General features: G+C 41.0%; 2 protein-coding genes across 2 annotated transcripts; both read right to left on the bottom strand.

Moving 5' to 3' along the window:
* Positions 1–5,011: 5,011 nt before the first annotated feature.
* Positions 5,012–6,979, bottom strand: LOC136350127 (uncharacterized). The gene has a single exon (XM_066301644.1). The coding sequence runs from the start codon at positions 6,977–6,979 to the stop codon at positions 5,012–5,014; it is 1,968 nt and encodes a 655-aa protein (XP_066157741.1).
* Positions 6,980–7,569: 590 nt separating this feature from the next.
* Positions 7,570–7,878, bottom strand: LOC136350126 (uncharacterized). The gene has a single exon (XM_066301643.1). The coding sequence runs from the start codon at positions 7,876–7,878 to the stop codon at positions 7,570–7,572; it is 309 nt and encodes a 102-aa protein (XP_066157740.1).
* Positions 7,879–15,246: the final 7,368 nt, after the last annotated feature.

Raw genomic sequence — 15,246 nt, 5'->3', positions numbered from 1 at the left:
CGTCTTTCCTCCGCCGTGTCCGTTTGAGTGGCACAGGTGGCTGTCTCCAGCCCTCCCTTACGCACCCCTTGGACCCCCTCCAGCTGCTTCCGCAGCTCCCTTACCTCTTCGAGAAGCTTCTCCCGCTCCCTTTCCCGTTCCTCTTCCATCTTTTCCCTACGTTTAACCGTACGCAGGGCACTCTTGACCGCCATTACAGCGTCCAAGAGCTCCTGCTTTGGTTTCCGTAAGCTCTTCACGACCCGGTCCAGGTCCTCCATTTTCTTCTCCAGTGCCCTACGGTCGGCCATGGGAGAGAAACTCTCCGCTGCCCTCCCCCGTTTCCCCCCCTGGGGGGTAGTCGCGTGATGGGGCACCTCTTCCTGAGAGGCGTCGGAGAGCTTCTCTTCCATCGGCCCCTCACCCCCCTCATCACCCTCACTCACCTGCTGCGCCTTCATAGGCGGCGTCCGCAGGAGCTTCTCGCTCCTCGCGAACCCACCTCTCCCTGATCCCTCCTCCGTTTGGACGGACGTCTCTCCCCGTCCCAAGTGGCTGTGGCCCTCCCCAGAATCCTTGGGGCCAGCGTTGGTCACCGGGGCTTTCACCCGGTCGGAGCCAACGGCGGGATTATCACCCGCCTGGGGTAACTCGTTTTTCAAGTCACTCATATTCATTTTTTTTTTTTAATTTCTCTCCCCTCTTCTCTTCCATCCAGGTTAGTCTTTGGGTAAGCACAGGATATCAGGATGGGTTTTTTCAGGATTCTGGATAATTGCAAGGACACTCTGTGGAGTCGGAATTCATCAAGGATAAGGTGATTGGACGAACTGCACTTGGGACTCGGTACAATTCCAGCTTAGGTATCCGTAGGTTCGCCACACCTATGTTCACTGGATGAGGGTGAACCCTAACGGGGCCGCTAGGAACCGGACTTCCATCCAGCCATGCATCCCTTCGGCGCGCACCCCAACTTAGGATTTGGAAGGTATTTAGAGTGGCCTCACCACCCGGCCCCCAGGGGGACCCCCGCTCACCCGATTCGCCCCGATGATGACCCCATCCCTGCAGCCCCCATCAGTACCAGTCGGATGTTTACGGTATGATCTTTGGATAGGACGATTAAGGAATCTCTGAAGAGCGGAAGTTTGCGAGGATTAGGGTTAAGTTGGGAGAAGCTGTACTTTGGTAGGTAAGTACAATTTCAGCTAAAGTTCCGCAGACTCGCCAAGTCTGAATTCACAAGGTGAATCTTTACGGGGCCGCTCGGAGCTGGACTTCCCCCCAGCCTTGCATCCCTTAGACGCGCACCACACCATGGGAATTGGAAGGTGTTTATAGTGGCCTCACCACGTGATCTTGAAAAGATCCCCGCTCACCCAAAGCAGCCCCGGTAAAACAACATTCCTGCCATTTCACCGAAGCACATCAGATGTTTACGGTATACTGAGCTGGTCCACGGCAGAAGTTTTCGTTCCGGACTTGCAAATTTTACTTTGCAGCCATTACTTATCACTTCCACTAACCAAAGCCCCGCAAGGAGCATTGGCCGTTCCCCTATCCGCCACCCGGGGGACGCGCCTGATAGGTTACTCAACCCACAGGAGGGCGTCCAACCTGAACTAACCTGAACTAACCTTTTTTTTTTTTTTGTTAGCGGGGAGGAAAAACCTTCATAGGTACCCGATCTGGTGGTCTGGCGATCGGGTTATGTGGGATTCATCTTCCTCTTCCTGAGAAGAAGGAAGACGCCTACCCAATAAAAAACCTCCCCTCTTCTTCGCACATCTCGTCCGGTACCGCCTTCATGGCATTCCTTCGGACGAGTGGCGGTTGTCCTGTCCTTTGCTAAGGCGGTCATCATCGACGTCTGATCGATTATTTTTCCTAATCGTCAGTGTCGGGTTTTTTCTTCCGCCTGCTATTGTCGGGGGGGATCTTGTTCAGATTGTTCCCTTTCCTTCTTCCGTCTCCTTTCGTGTTCGCACTTTTCTACCATTATGGCGTGCAGCATCTCGGTGACAATCTTCCAAGTCTCTTCATTTTTGAGAAGCAGTTCGGCCACGTTCTCCTTTGTTATGTTGGTTCCGCACTTCTGTTTCGCGGATTCTCTGTGGTTTTCGAATTGTTTACATTCGAAGACCGTGTGCTCCGGATTATCTGTGTTTGTACAGAACCAACATTCGTCATTGTCGGCTTTGCCTATCTTCTTCAGATATGTGCCGAACGACCCGTGTCCGCTCATGGCTTGAGTGACGTAATGGCTCATGTTTCCATACTTCCTCGTGCTCCACGCTTTGACGTCTTTCACGAACGTTTTTGCATGTCCCTGGTATCGGTCCCACCTACGTTGCCAGCTTTCGTATGTTTTTTCTCTGGCTTCTTTTTTAGCCTCCGGTCCTCGCTGCTGTACCGTTGTTCTTTCTTCTACCAGCAGATCCAAGGGTGGCATCCCTGCTAGAGTCTCAGCGGACTCTAGCGAGATCGTTCTGTACGCTTGAATCGCACCGATCGAGAGTCTCCTGTTTATCCTACTCAGCATGCCCGAGTAGGTTTTCTTCTTCATTACATGTCCCCATATCGGTGCTGCGTACAAAACCGTAGACAGTGCCACCGATGCCAAGAGTTTCTTTCTTGTCGCGGCGTTGCCGCTTCCTCCTGTGTGTGGCATCAGACCGACCAGGGCATTGATTGTCCTGTGCGTCTTTTCCGTCACTTTCCGGATATGCACGCCGAAGTTCGCATCTCTTCCGAAGTACACTCCGAGTACTTTCACGTGTTCTCGACTTCCAATGGTTTCTCCGTCAATTTTGAAGGAGAATTTTTTGATTTTCCTTCTTCCGGCCAATAAGACCATCTCCGTTTTTTGCTTGGCCACCCTCAGTCCCTTTTCCTCCATGTTTTTGACGATTCTGTTTACCGACTGTTCGATTCGCCCATGCAATGTGTTGCGGTTTTTCCCTCTCACAACTATTGACAGATCGTCTGCGTACGCTACCAGTTCCGTTCCTGGTGCGACTCTGGTCCTGAGGATGTCGTCGTAATAGACGTTCCACAGCGTCGGGCCCAATACCGATCCCTGTGGCACGCCGCAGCTCACTTCGTGTATCTCACCATCTTCCGTCACTATCTTACGATCTTCCAAGTAAGATTTCACCAGGTTTATCAGTCGTCGACTGATTTTTTTCCTTTCCAAGGCGGCCACTATGCCGTCCCAAGGTGCCGAATTGAAGGCGTTTTCGATGTCCAAACAGACCATCGCGCAGAAATCTCTGTCTTTTACGCACTTCTTATTCACATCTTCGGTGATTTTCTTGATTTTCATCATGGCGTCCACGGTCGATTTCCCTTTGCGGAAGCCGAACTGCCGATCCGAGATCAAGTCGTTATCCTCCAGTTCCTTTTGTAGTCTTTCGCAGATGATTTTCTCGAAGACTTTCCCTATCGTGTTTATCAGACATATCGGTCTGTATTTCTTGACGTTTCCATCGTCTCCGTCCTTCCTCGGTTTTTCGATAAGGACCAGTTTGGCTATTTTCCAAGGTTCGGGAAAGTTTTCCTCCTTGAAAACTTTGTCATACAGTCCCAGAAGGAAGTTTTTGTGCTCCTTGGCGACTGTCAGGAAAATTTCAGTCGTTATTCCGTCCGGCCCTGGCGCCTTCTTTCGGTTGACGTTCCCCAGGGCCCACTCCAGTTCTGAAATGACGATTTCTGCACAATCAGTGCGTTTGCCGTCATTTTCCACTTGCTTCTCCCTTTCCCATTGTATTTTAGGCCTTCTCGGGAAGAGTGCCTCTATCTGTCTGTTTATCTCTTCTACAGACTGGATCCTAAAACGTCCTATCTTCAGCCGTTTCGTGGCTATTTGATACGCCTTTCCCCAGACGTCATCCTCCAATTCCGCGCAGAGTTCCTTCCATTTCTGCGCTTTGTTTTTTCCTATTTCCCGTCTTAGTTCTTTCTTGCGGGTCTTGTACTCCTCGACGGCCCGCTCGATGGCTAGCCTTCCTTTTTGTTCGTCAGCGTTATTGTCTCGCCTGCTGATCTTTGACTTAATTCGGGTGAGCTTTCTCCTCGCCCGAACGCAGTCCTCTCTCTTTTTCCTGATCGTTTCCGACCACCAATAGACGGGGGGGGGGATGTTTCCTTCCGTTGGCACCTCCTCCCAGGTGTTTGTCGCAGAGTTGCGTGATTTTTCCAGTCACCTCTGCTACTGTTTCATTGTCATATTGTTGACCGAACAGATGCGATACCGCTTCTTCGAATCTTATTCTGTTCCTATCGGTCAGCACCCATCTTTTTCCGAGTTTTCCCTCGTTGTCCCCCTCCTTTTTCGTGTCACTTCCTTGTGTCATGACTACGTCATATCGGATGGATCGGTGATCACTGTGATTTTCCATATCCTCCAGAACCTTCCAGTTCTCGACTCGGTTTCCTAGTTTGTTGTTTCCTAGGGTGATGTCCACGATTGATGTGCCCGTTTTCCTGACGAACGTCGGTGCATTTCCTTCGTTGTAAACGATCAGGTCGTTCGAGTATATCCAATTTTCCAGGATTACTCCTCTTGCATTTGACGTCGTCGTCGTCGATCCTATTACGGGCGTCTTGGCATTCAGATCCCCCCCTATGAGTATCCTTTTATTCCTATGCATCCTAATATGCGTCGATATCTCATCCAGCAACGAGGCGAATCCTGGGTCCGTCCCGTTCGGGGAGAAGTAACACGACAGCAGCATCACATTCTGTATGATAACGTACGTAAAACCAGAGTTCGTGTATCTGAAGTCGACGAGTTTTATATTTCTTAACTTGATGAAGCAGTCTCTCGCGTTGTCCTCGACGTCGAGATTGTCCAGTTTCCGATTCTGCTCGCATCCATTACTACGTCTATTTTTCCGTCCTCCATGTATTTGTCCATGAGGTCGTGTGCAGTTCGACTTCGATTGAAGTTTAACTGCACGACGTTCAGGACTCCTTTTCTTCGAGCTCGTTGGTTCGTCGTTAATTTGGTGTCGTGCTGCATTACGTGTTTTTAATGCTGTCTGGTCTTAAGGGTCCTCCTCCATTCCTGCACTGCGTTCTTGTACGCAGGGCATTGGACACTTTGGGCCTTGTGGTCCACGTTGTCGTTCTTCCCCCCTTCCTTGTAGCAGGCATAGCATCTTGGGGGGTTTTTGCAATTCTTTGCCTGATGTCCTTTCTCGGAGCAATTCAGACATTTCCCCTCCATCGTGTCCTTGACTGTACATTTCCTTGAGCTATGCCCGTATCTGCTACATTTGTAGCATCTAAGTGGCGAATCCGCTTCCTCCACTCTACATTTGGTCCATCCTACCTTTATGTGCCCCCTTGTGAGGATCTTATTGGCCGCCTCTATGGGCAGTCTTACAAAGGCGTGCTTTAAGCCGGCTCTGTTTGACTTCTTGGCCAGTCCTATTTTGACTTCATTGTCAGCCACATTTAGGGCTTGCACGATCTCCGTCTCCTCTACGCTTTCGTCCAGATCTCTGACGAATATCGTCTTAGACCTGGTGACGAGTTCGGACTCGCCGACCTCTTTGGTCTTCTCTTTTATGAGATCGAGGAATTTATTTTTTCCCTCGTCCTTACCCTCGAATCCAACTTGGATCACTCCTTCCTTGCTGGTCCTGAGGCTCTTAACCTTAACACCGACCTCCTCCAGGTTTATCTCGCTTTTCAGCGTTTTAACTACTTTGGCGAAATCTTGTCCCGCCTGCAGTTTAATCTTGATGGTGTCTGTTCGCTTTTTGTTGACCCAGACGCCTCGTTGCCGTGTTTCCTCCGTGGTTTTTCCCTCGCTGTCGTCTACCTGCATGGGCGTTCCCTGCCCGGCAGTGTCGGCGAAAGTTTTCTTTTCAGATTTACCCTTTCTCGTGGGCACTCCGAAAATGCAAACATCTTCGATTTCGTTCCTATAAAGGAACTCGAGCAGTCTTCTTGCTCCGACGGTGGTGCCCGACTTTGTTGTAGCGATAGCCAGCCTTTTTCTGTCCGTTTCTCGAGCTTTCGCCTTGATTTTTGACAGGACTTCCATCATTTCTTCCGTTTTCCTTTCGCCGGTGCTGTCATGCGACACTTTTGCCAGGAAGATGTGCCTATCTACATTCTTCCTGGTTTCTTCGGAGTTCTCACAGATTAGTGTGTCCTGTTGTTTCAGGACGTACAACTTTTTTGGCTCCATGCCATTCTTGTTGATCAACTTGGCCAGTTGATTATTGGTTTCCGCCAGCTCCTGCATTAGTTTGCTGGTTCCCATGTTTTCCACGTCGCTTATCACGACGATATCCCTGTCTTCCTGTTCCAGGATGCTTCCTTTTTCCGTGGAGGTCCTCCGATAGCTCTCCGTGGGCCATGCCATTGTCACCAATTCATGCAATTGGCCAATGTCCTCATTTTCGGCTTTCTCCATTATAGCCGTGATTTTAGCGACTCTCAATCGCTCCTCTTCCGATGTGGGAAGGTCTGTTTGCGTTCCCATTGTGGTGGTGGTCTTTTTGACCATCGCCGCAGTGGACACACCCTCCATTTGTTCGGTTTGGCACCCAATTTCCTCCTTCATGGTGCCCCCCTTGATCCCGTCCAATAGGGCCCATATCTCTTCGGTGTTAATCCCAGCTGACTTCGCTTTCAACGTGGCAACACCGTCCTTAATCTCCTTTTTTGTGTTCACATTTTGGGCCACAAGTCTAGCGATCTCCGATACGGTTCTATCTATGGACTTGATTGCTCGTTTTAGTCGTCTTAGTCGGGATTTCTGTTCCGAAATCCCGTCGTTTTCGTCGATGTTTGCGCCCATTATTGGAGACCGTGCGCCTTCCGTTCTCCTTCTTTTCCCGTATACCTTGCTTTCCTCGCAGCAAGTATCAAATCTGAGGGAGGTCGGTTCCTCCCTTGTCCTTTCCTCCTCCTGTGGTCCAGATGTTGTTGCCAACATCCTTAGGAAGTCCGTCTCGTCTCTTTCTTCGGACATCCTCTCCATTTCTTTGTCTATTCCTACAATTGGGTGGTGCTAAACCTCCCCAATTTGTCGGACCAGACAACAAAGGAATGGTCTATTAGAGACCTAGCGCCCTGTATGGAAAAGAAATGCTTTGTCTGGAAGCAGAAATGGGCAGGCATGTTATGTTACCTGCCCCAGGCAATGTTCTACCCTACTTCTAACTACAAAAAACTGTGTTTTTTCCAAGTTTCCCTGGAAAATTCACCAATTCAAGCCCCTTTTTTGGTACTTACCTTCGTCTAGACGTTCTCTGTGCACTGCAGTGGTTTCGCAGACTCTCTATTTATTCGGAGCTCCTGAAGGCACGTCCGCTCGCTGTGAAGGTCCGGTTGAGACTAACCTGAACTAACCTGAACTAACCTTTTTTTTTTTTTTTATAGAGGTTGGGGAAATGCATTTACGCACACCAGACCGTGTTGTTCTTGTTTGATCTGGTAGTGTGGGACTCTGTGTGTGGCGCATGCCAAATACCCACTAAAACCCCCTCTCCTCTCTTCACCCTTTGTTCCCCCCCGGAACCGCCGCAAGGCATTACTTCAGGGGGGGGGTGGTCCTTGTTTCCGTTTCTTTCAGTTTTCCTGCAGTTTTTTCCGTCTCTCATCCAGTTCCTTCTGTTTCATCACTCCCGCTATCCATTTTTCCACGCAGGTCCAATTTTTTTCGCTTGCCAACATTGCTTCCACTACATTTTCTGGCATAATTTCCTCTTCAAGTTCTTCTTCTGCTAATTCCCGGTTTTCTCTCCAGTTCTCGCATTTAAAAAACGTGTGTTCTACATCATCCTTTTCTCCACAGTACCAGCATTCGTCAGTTTCTATAATTCCAAATCTTTTCAGGTAATCCGTAAAGCATCCGTGACCTGTCATGAATTGTGTCATATGGTAATTCAGCTCCCCGTGTTTTCTATCGATCCATTCTTGTAATCTGCTTATTAGTCTTCTCGTCCATCTCCCTGTAGTACATTCATTCCATTCTTCCTGCCATTTCCTCACTGTGTTTAGTCTATCCTCCTGCTCTTCTTGTCTCGTTTTTTTCCTTTCAAAATTGCTTATCTTTTCCTCTATTAGCCGGTCCACTGGTATCTTTCCTGTAAGTACCTCTAGCGCTGCCGTGCTTACTGTACGGTATGCGAGTTAAGTTTGAGGTTCAGCCAAACTATTTTTTAAAAATTTATTTTACAGGAAACAACACAAAATGTAACTAACAATACGGTTACAAAAATTATGATTCCTAAATCTACGTTTTTCCCTATTTATATTAAAATATATGCTGACCATGCATAAGGCTTCCAGAACATTATGAACTTAATATTAAATCGCAATTAGGGGTAATACGTTTTCTAATCGCAAATTCTAGATGGTAGTAAACACTACGCAGTTTCTTATTATTTAATTATTAAGCAAATTGTTGTGATATAACTCCTCCATCCTTAAGAGGCAAACTTAATGGAATGGGTTTGACTGTTAGTGTTTTCTACTTCATTATATGTTTTTTCCAATGTTTTTCTCTTATTACAAAACTTTTTATACCTAACTATAAGAATACTAATTATTATTGAGATTATTATAAATGTCCAAAGAGTTGCACTTGACCACATTGATATCTCATCTAGATGGCTTTCTTCTATGGGTGGTAGATGATCGATAATGTCCTTTATATGGTGGCTTTCTATAAAATCCATTCTTGTGAGGTTGATTACTATTGATGATTGATCATTTGGCACATAATCCATTTGAACTTCTGGTAGAATAAATGCAATTCCTTGACTTATTTGCATTTTGTTAATAAATGTTTTTCCTTCTATAACGAGTTCACAATCAGTTGAAAATTCAACTAGGGTAGGTGCTCCGATTTCCGTATAATGATCCGATGGACACTTTGACAGTACTTGTATCGGCATTGAAGGAATTATTAATAATTTATTGTTTGCAACTTGTTCTATTAATGTTTGTTGCAACGATACATGGGTCTTTTGGCATCCTTTTAAGGGACGGTTTGTCAATAAGTTGACGACACACTCGTCGGCAGAGTTTTCACTTTCCTTGCAGAAAAATATTCTTCCAATGTCTGGGCAGATGTGTTCTTTAAACTGCAGGTTATCATTGCTTTGTGCCACGAAAGGGAATTTTAAGAGAAGCATGGATTTTCTTTGGATAACGGAATATAGGCGATGAAAGTTATAAACTTCTGTTTTCAGGATTGGGATATGTATTGCAAAAATTATTCTTCCTTTGACAAAAGATACTTGCGTTCCCAATAATTGATAATACTCTACTGAGTTATTTAATTTAGGTATTTTATCATCTCCATAAATGTTACTTAATTCTATTAATAGTTCATTAATTTGAGAAATGGATATTACAGTATTATGTATCGAATTGAGTTTTGCAAAAACAACAGCATCTTCTAAATTGTCCAAGAATGAGATTAAACTTTGACAATCTAAATTAATTTGCGTTAAAATATTTTGAATACTAAGGTACTGGTCTTGATTCCTAATTATTCGATCTATAGTACTTTGAACTAATTCTATACCTCTTTTAAGTTTTCCTTGATTATCTGAAATTATTTGCATCGTTTTATTAAGAAAATTTACAATTTTCTGAGATATTGTTATTTGTCCATTTACAGTTTTTTCGAACCTTATTTGATTCGTTTCCAAATTTCTAATCGCCTTATCATATTGTTTTCCATCGTCAGAGTCCAAATTTCCGAATATCCATTTATTAAAGTGACCAATTACGTTTATTAAACCTCGTTTTCTTTGAAGATTTGAATTTGGATAAAGGTTGAATATTTTCTTTTCAATTGTGTTTATAAAAAACTCTGTTCTAGGAAGCAAATTTCCAATCAATCCATGATAAGATATCGGATTCGATATATTATCTTTAGTTATACAGTTCCTAATTGAATCATATGATTTCTTAATATTAATTAATTGCGAAAGTAAGGACTCCATTTCTACATAATACAGAAATGTATGTTTCGTATAGATTATTCTTGCTGATCCTAATTTAATTGGTAACAAAGGATTTGGAACTGAAATAAATTTTGCTTCTTCATTCCTTGCTGGTTGAAGGCTGATTGTCAGTATTATTAGCACAAATTTTGGAGTCGTCCTGAAAAATTTTGACTGTTGTATTTTGAGGTCTTTTAAGTGTATTCTTATGATATTCCGCATTTGCAGTTTTTACTTTAATTTCTGATTGATCTTTTAAATCATAAATTTTAAATTTTGGCAGGGCTTTATTACGATTCTTCGTTTTCACGTATATTGGTTTATCTAAGGGGTAGAGTTCTGGCTCTTCTCGTTTCTCATTTCTTTTTGAAATTGTTTGTTCTTTTATCTTGTGATTCTGCTGGGCGATTTCTCTATATAGTTCTTGACAAATTTTTTTATGTTCCTGAACGTAATGTGATATAATTACGTGATCATTCATGTCTAATGAATCCGAATTATTTATATGCCCTTTAATTATTTCAAAAGGTGTAAATTTAGTAACACTGTGGATTGAATTGTTATATCCCAATACTGCTCTCTTCATAAGTTGTTCGGGATTCAAATGTTTATTAGTTTCTTTAAGGCAACGATAATGTTCAATTATTGTTGAATGAAACCTTTCGACAGGAGAATTGGAATTACTATTCTTGGACGTGGTAAAATGCAAGTCTATTTTATATAGTTTACAAAAATCTTCTAAGTCAGCATTTTTAAACTCTGATCCTCGATCACAAGTGATTTTTAGGGGAAGTCCATGATGTGTAATAAAGTTGAACAAATTTTCAGAAATAGATATACCCGTTATACTATCTAACAAATAGGCTTGGCCGTATCTGGAAAATGTATCTATGATTGTTAAAAATGATTTATTTTCTATCCTAAATGTGTCTATATGAATATGCTCAAAAGGTTTGGAAGTTGTTGGTGTTAAGTTAAACTTAATGATTGGTGGGTTCCGGTCATATTTATTTCTTTGACATATCTCACAGTTATTAACATATTCTTCAATATCCGAATCCATTTTTGGCCAATAATATTTTTTTTGTAACGCAGTTTTCATCTCTGTTATCCCCCTATGACAAGTTTTCGTGTTATGATGCAGATCTAATTTTTGTACTTGATCTTCCTTTGTTAAAACATCCTCGCGCATTTTTGTACATTGGACAAATTTAAATGAAGTGTTTACGAAAATATTTTGCATCGTAACAGTAAAAATTTCTCCCAATTGTGGTTCTCGAAACAAAAATGCATAAGAACGTTTAGGACTGACATATTCTTTCACGAACTGAATAATCCCAGGAACTAAATTATTTCTTGGCAATATGACATTAAACCTTGTATTGTCAAAAATCTGTTCCTTTTGACACCTTACCGCTGGAATATCTCCCATTATTACAAGAATTTGATTTTTATATCCATTAAATACTCTCTCTGTGATTGGTAGATTAAAAATGGGATTCTCTAATGAGGTATGCACTGTTTCTAAATCATCGTCAGTATTCTCATTGGTTTCTTTTGGAATTTCCTTTAATTTCGATATTTCTTTATTTCCGCACTTATTATCGGGTGGTTTGATTTGTATATCAGATATAACATTAATTTTTGGTGGTTCTATATTTTCTAATATTTCTTTAACCGTTTGTTCATCTAATTGTGGGTACCTTTCTATGTTTTTGCAGAATTCTAAAATTTCTTCATCACAATCGCCTGGATTGTTAACTATTGAAGCAGTTTCTAAAGCATTTAAATCTTCTTTTGGATTTCTTGACAGTGCATCCGCTGCTGTATTAGAGTTTCCTTTTTTGTATTTAATTGTATAATCAAATTCTTCCAGTTTGAGTCTCCATCTCACTAAACGGCTATTTGGTTCTTTTAAGGAATAAACCCATTCAAGTGGTTTATGATCTGTAAAGATTGTGAATTTTGTTCCAAATAGGTATGGACGATAATATTTACATCCCCATACAACTGCGAGTAATTCTTTCTCTATTGTGGAATAATTTGTTTCGGCTGGGTTCAATGTTCTAGATGCATAACCGATCGGATGTCCATTTTGAGATAAAATAGCACCTATAGCAAAGTTTGATGCATCTGTATTGAGTTCGAATGGTTTAGAAAAATCCGGATACGCTAATACTGGTTCAGAAGTTAAAATATTTTTACAAGTTTGAAAACTATCAAGAAATTCTTTAGTGTGAACAATTTTTTCGTTTTTCTTTAAACATTTTGTCATTGGTTTGGTTATTTTAGCTAAATCTTTAATAAATTTACGATAATAACCAACTAATCCTAGAAAAGATTTTATTTCTTTAACGGTTGTTGGTAAAGGAAAATTTTGAACTGCTTCAATTTTCTTCGGGTTTGGTTTTATTCCCGATGGTGTTACTACGTGTCCCAGAAATTCTACTTCTTTACGAAGGAATTCACTTTTATCTAATTGTATCTTAAAGCCTGCTTGACGTAATTTGGAAAATACCAGTTTTAAATTTTGAATATGTTCCTGGAGGCCAGTGCTAAATATAATAATATCGTCCATGTAAACCATACATATTTTATTTTGTACATCTTTTAAAACTTCATCCATAACTCTTTGAAACGTGCTAGGGGCATTTTTTAATCCGAAAGGCATTCTGAGATACTCATAGTGACCATTTTCTACTGTAAAGGCTGTTTTTTCAATTGAATTTTGGGCCATTTCTATCTGATGGAACCCACTAGCAAGATCCAGAGTCGAAAAGTATTGTGCACGTCCTAGCTTATCTAATATATCACTAATATTTGGAATGGGCCATCGTGAATCTATAGTTTTCTCATTGATTTTTCGATAATCTACTACGATCCGCCACTTTTGTTTCTTTGTTGCATCTATCTTCTTTGGCACAATCCATATTGGTGAACTCCAAGGACTTGAGGATGGTCGAATGATTTCATTTTCCAGCATTTCTTTAATTTGACGTTGAACCTCCTCCTTATGAATAAATGGGTATCTATATGACCTAGTGTGTACAGGAATTTCATCTATTGTTTTTATCTCATGTTTAGTTTTTGACGTAAATGTTAGTTTATCACCGGGTTTGAGAAATATGTCAGAGTACTGTTTACATAATTTTATAATTTCATTTCTTTCCTCCTTATTCATGTGATCTGTTCTGATTAATTTTTGTATATCATTTATATCTTCACAATTTATATTGTTTAAAAATAACACATTACTTTCCAATTTTCTCAAGTCACATATGTTGTAAGTTTCTTCTTCAAACGGTTTTACTGGAAAGCGTTCTTCCATTGTAACGTCAATGGTTTCCTCCGAATAGTTCTGAATTTCCACGAGGGCGTATCCATTTTTGGAAGTACTTACGCCTTGTGAAATCATCATTCCGTCCAGGTCAACAGGATCTATTAAGATATCGCCCTTGAATATCGTTACCGGAATTCTCTTGACAGTCTTTTCACGTGGTTTTAAAGAAAAATGATAGAATTCATCTAATTGATGCCTAATTTTGAAAGGAATTTTAACTTTGGTATTTACTAGAATTCTATTCACTAAATCTATATTCAAATTTAGATTCAATAAATCTGTCAATCCCAAGATTCCGTCAAAATAATTGTGAAAATCAAATAATATAAATTCGATACCATCATTAATATTGAAGTCTTTTAGAATTGGAATGTTTGCGCAATATTTTGTATTCTGACTACCCAAAGCCGTTTTAACAATATTTTCTGATTCCCAAATGTTGTTCGGAAAATATTCTTTGACAAATGTTGGTTTAATTACTGAGCGACTACTACCCGTATCTATTAAAAGTTTTATTTTAAACGACTTAATTTCTATATAAGGTAGGGCACCTTTCAGTGAAATATTAACTTCTGTCATCGGTGCATTTGCTGTTTGAAAACATTTTGAAAATTTCCTTTCATTTTTTCCTCTACATTATCAATTTCTAGTACAGTATTTTGTGGTTCTACCGTGATTTCAGGGTTGTAATTAGTTTCTTGATTGTAACTATCTAACTGGTTTCCTTGATCTAAATAGTCTTGAGCAAATAATTCCTCACTGATCACATTATTAGCATTATTTCTTTGGAAATAATTAGGATTTCCAAAATTTCCTGAATTATTCCTAAAATTTGAATAATTAGTTCGAATCGTGGGGTTTTTTGATGTAGTTGACATTGGGGTTGGTTTTGGTAACTGGTCTGACCTTATCTGACCAGGTCTAAATACGTTTAAAGGTTTTTGATTTCCAAAAACTTGTCTATTCGTAGGGTATCGTCTTGGTGGTAAATCTGTTCTTGGACGGGGAAACGAATTACTTTGATTTTGATTTTGAAAAAATGGATTTGATCGTTGCGAATTATAATTTCGGGTGGTCATTTCTTGATAAAAATTTTGTCTCGCCGGTCTATCTTCTAAACGACCGTACAATGATTGGAAATTATTGAATTCATTGGCATAAGCCATTGCATCCTCTAAACTATCAGGTCTTTTTAGATGCATATTATTTTTTAAAATTCCTGTACATCCTGCAATAAAAGTATCCAATGCTGTTTTTTCATGATGTCTGATATCCCACTGTTTTTGTGTTATGTTAATGGTATTATCGTTCCCGATACGTTGGATAACATTGCTTAAAATTAATTGTACTCTATTCCCAAAATTTAAAAGATGTTCACCTTTTTCAGGCCTAGTCCTAGTTAATTCTTGCACTAAATTATCTAGGTCTCTTCTATCAGAAAAACACTGAATTAAGCAATTTTTCAATGTTATCCAATCCTTTATTTCCGTACGATTTCCTACTAGCCTTTCAGCTTTCCCTACTAACTTATCCTGGATTGATTCGAATATGTGTGTATTTAATTCATCATCCTTAAACATATGGTAACTGGAAATTATACTCTCACATCTGTCAACAAATCTATTTAATGTATTGCTATCACCATCATAAGGTTTAAGTGAATTTAACCGAGATTGGAACAAATCCCAATTTATTCTTTTTTGTACTATACTAGAAGAACCGTCACTAGAAGTCATTTTTAAATTTTTTCTTGTACTTATATTACCTTTTATTGAGACGTTATTTAACTGAGATGATAATTCATCAATTGATTTATCAGTTTCACTGTTTGACATATATATGTTTGCAATACCTAATTATCCCTATCAAATCCTTATACAGAGGGTTCAATGGACAAAAGGAAAATTTGTGGCACTTACCCACGCCTCATCCTTAGCAGAGGATAGT

Source organism: Euwallacea fornicatus, unplaced genomic scaffold (assembly GCF_040115645.1).
Source record: "Euwallacea fornicatus isolate EFF26 unplaced genomic scaffold, ASM4011564v1 scaffold_116, whole genome shotgun sequence".
NCBI classification, from domain to species: Eukaryota; Metazoa; Arthropoda; class Insecta; order Coleoptera; family Curculionidae; genus Euwallacea; species Euwallacea fornicatus.
The sequence above is the reverse complement of the archived record's forward strand: the minus strand, read 5'-3'. Positions and strand labels throughout refer to the sequence as shown.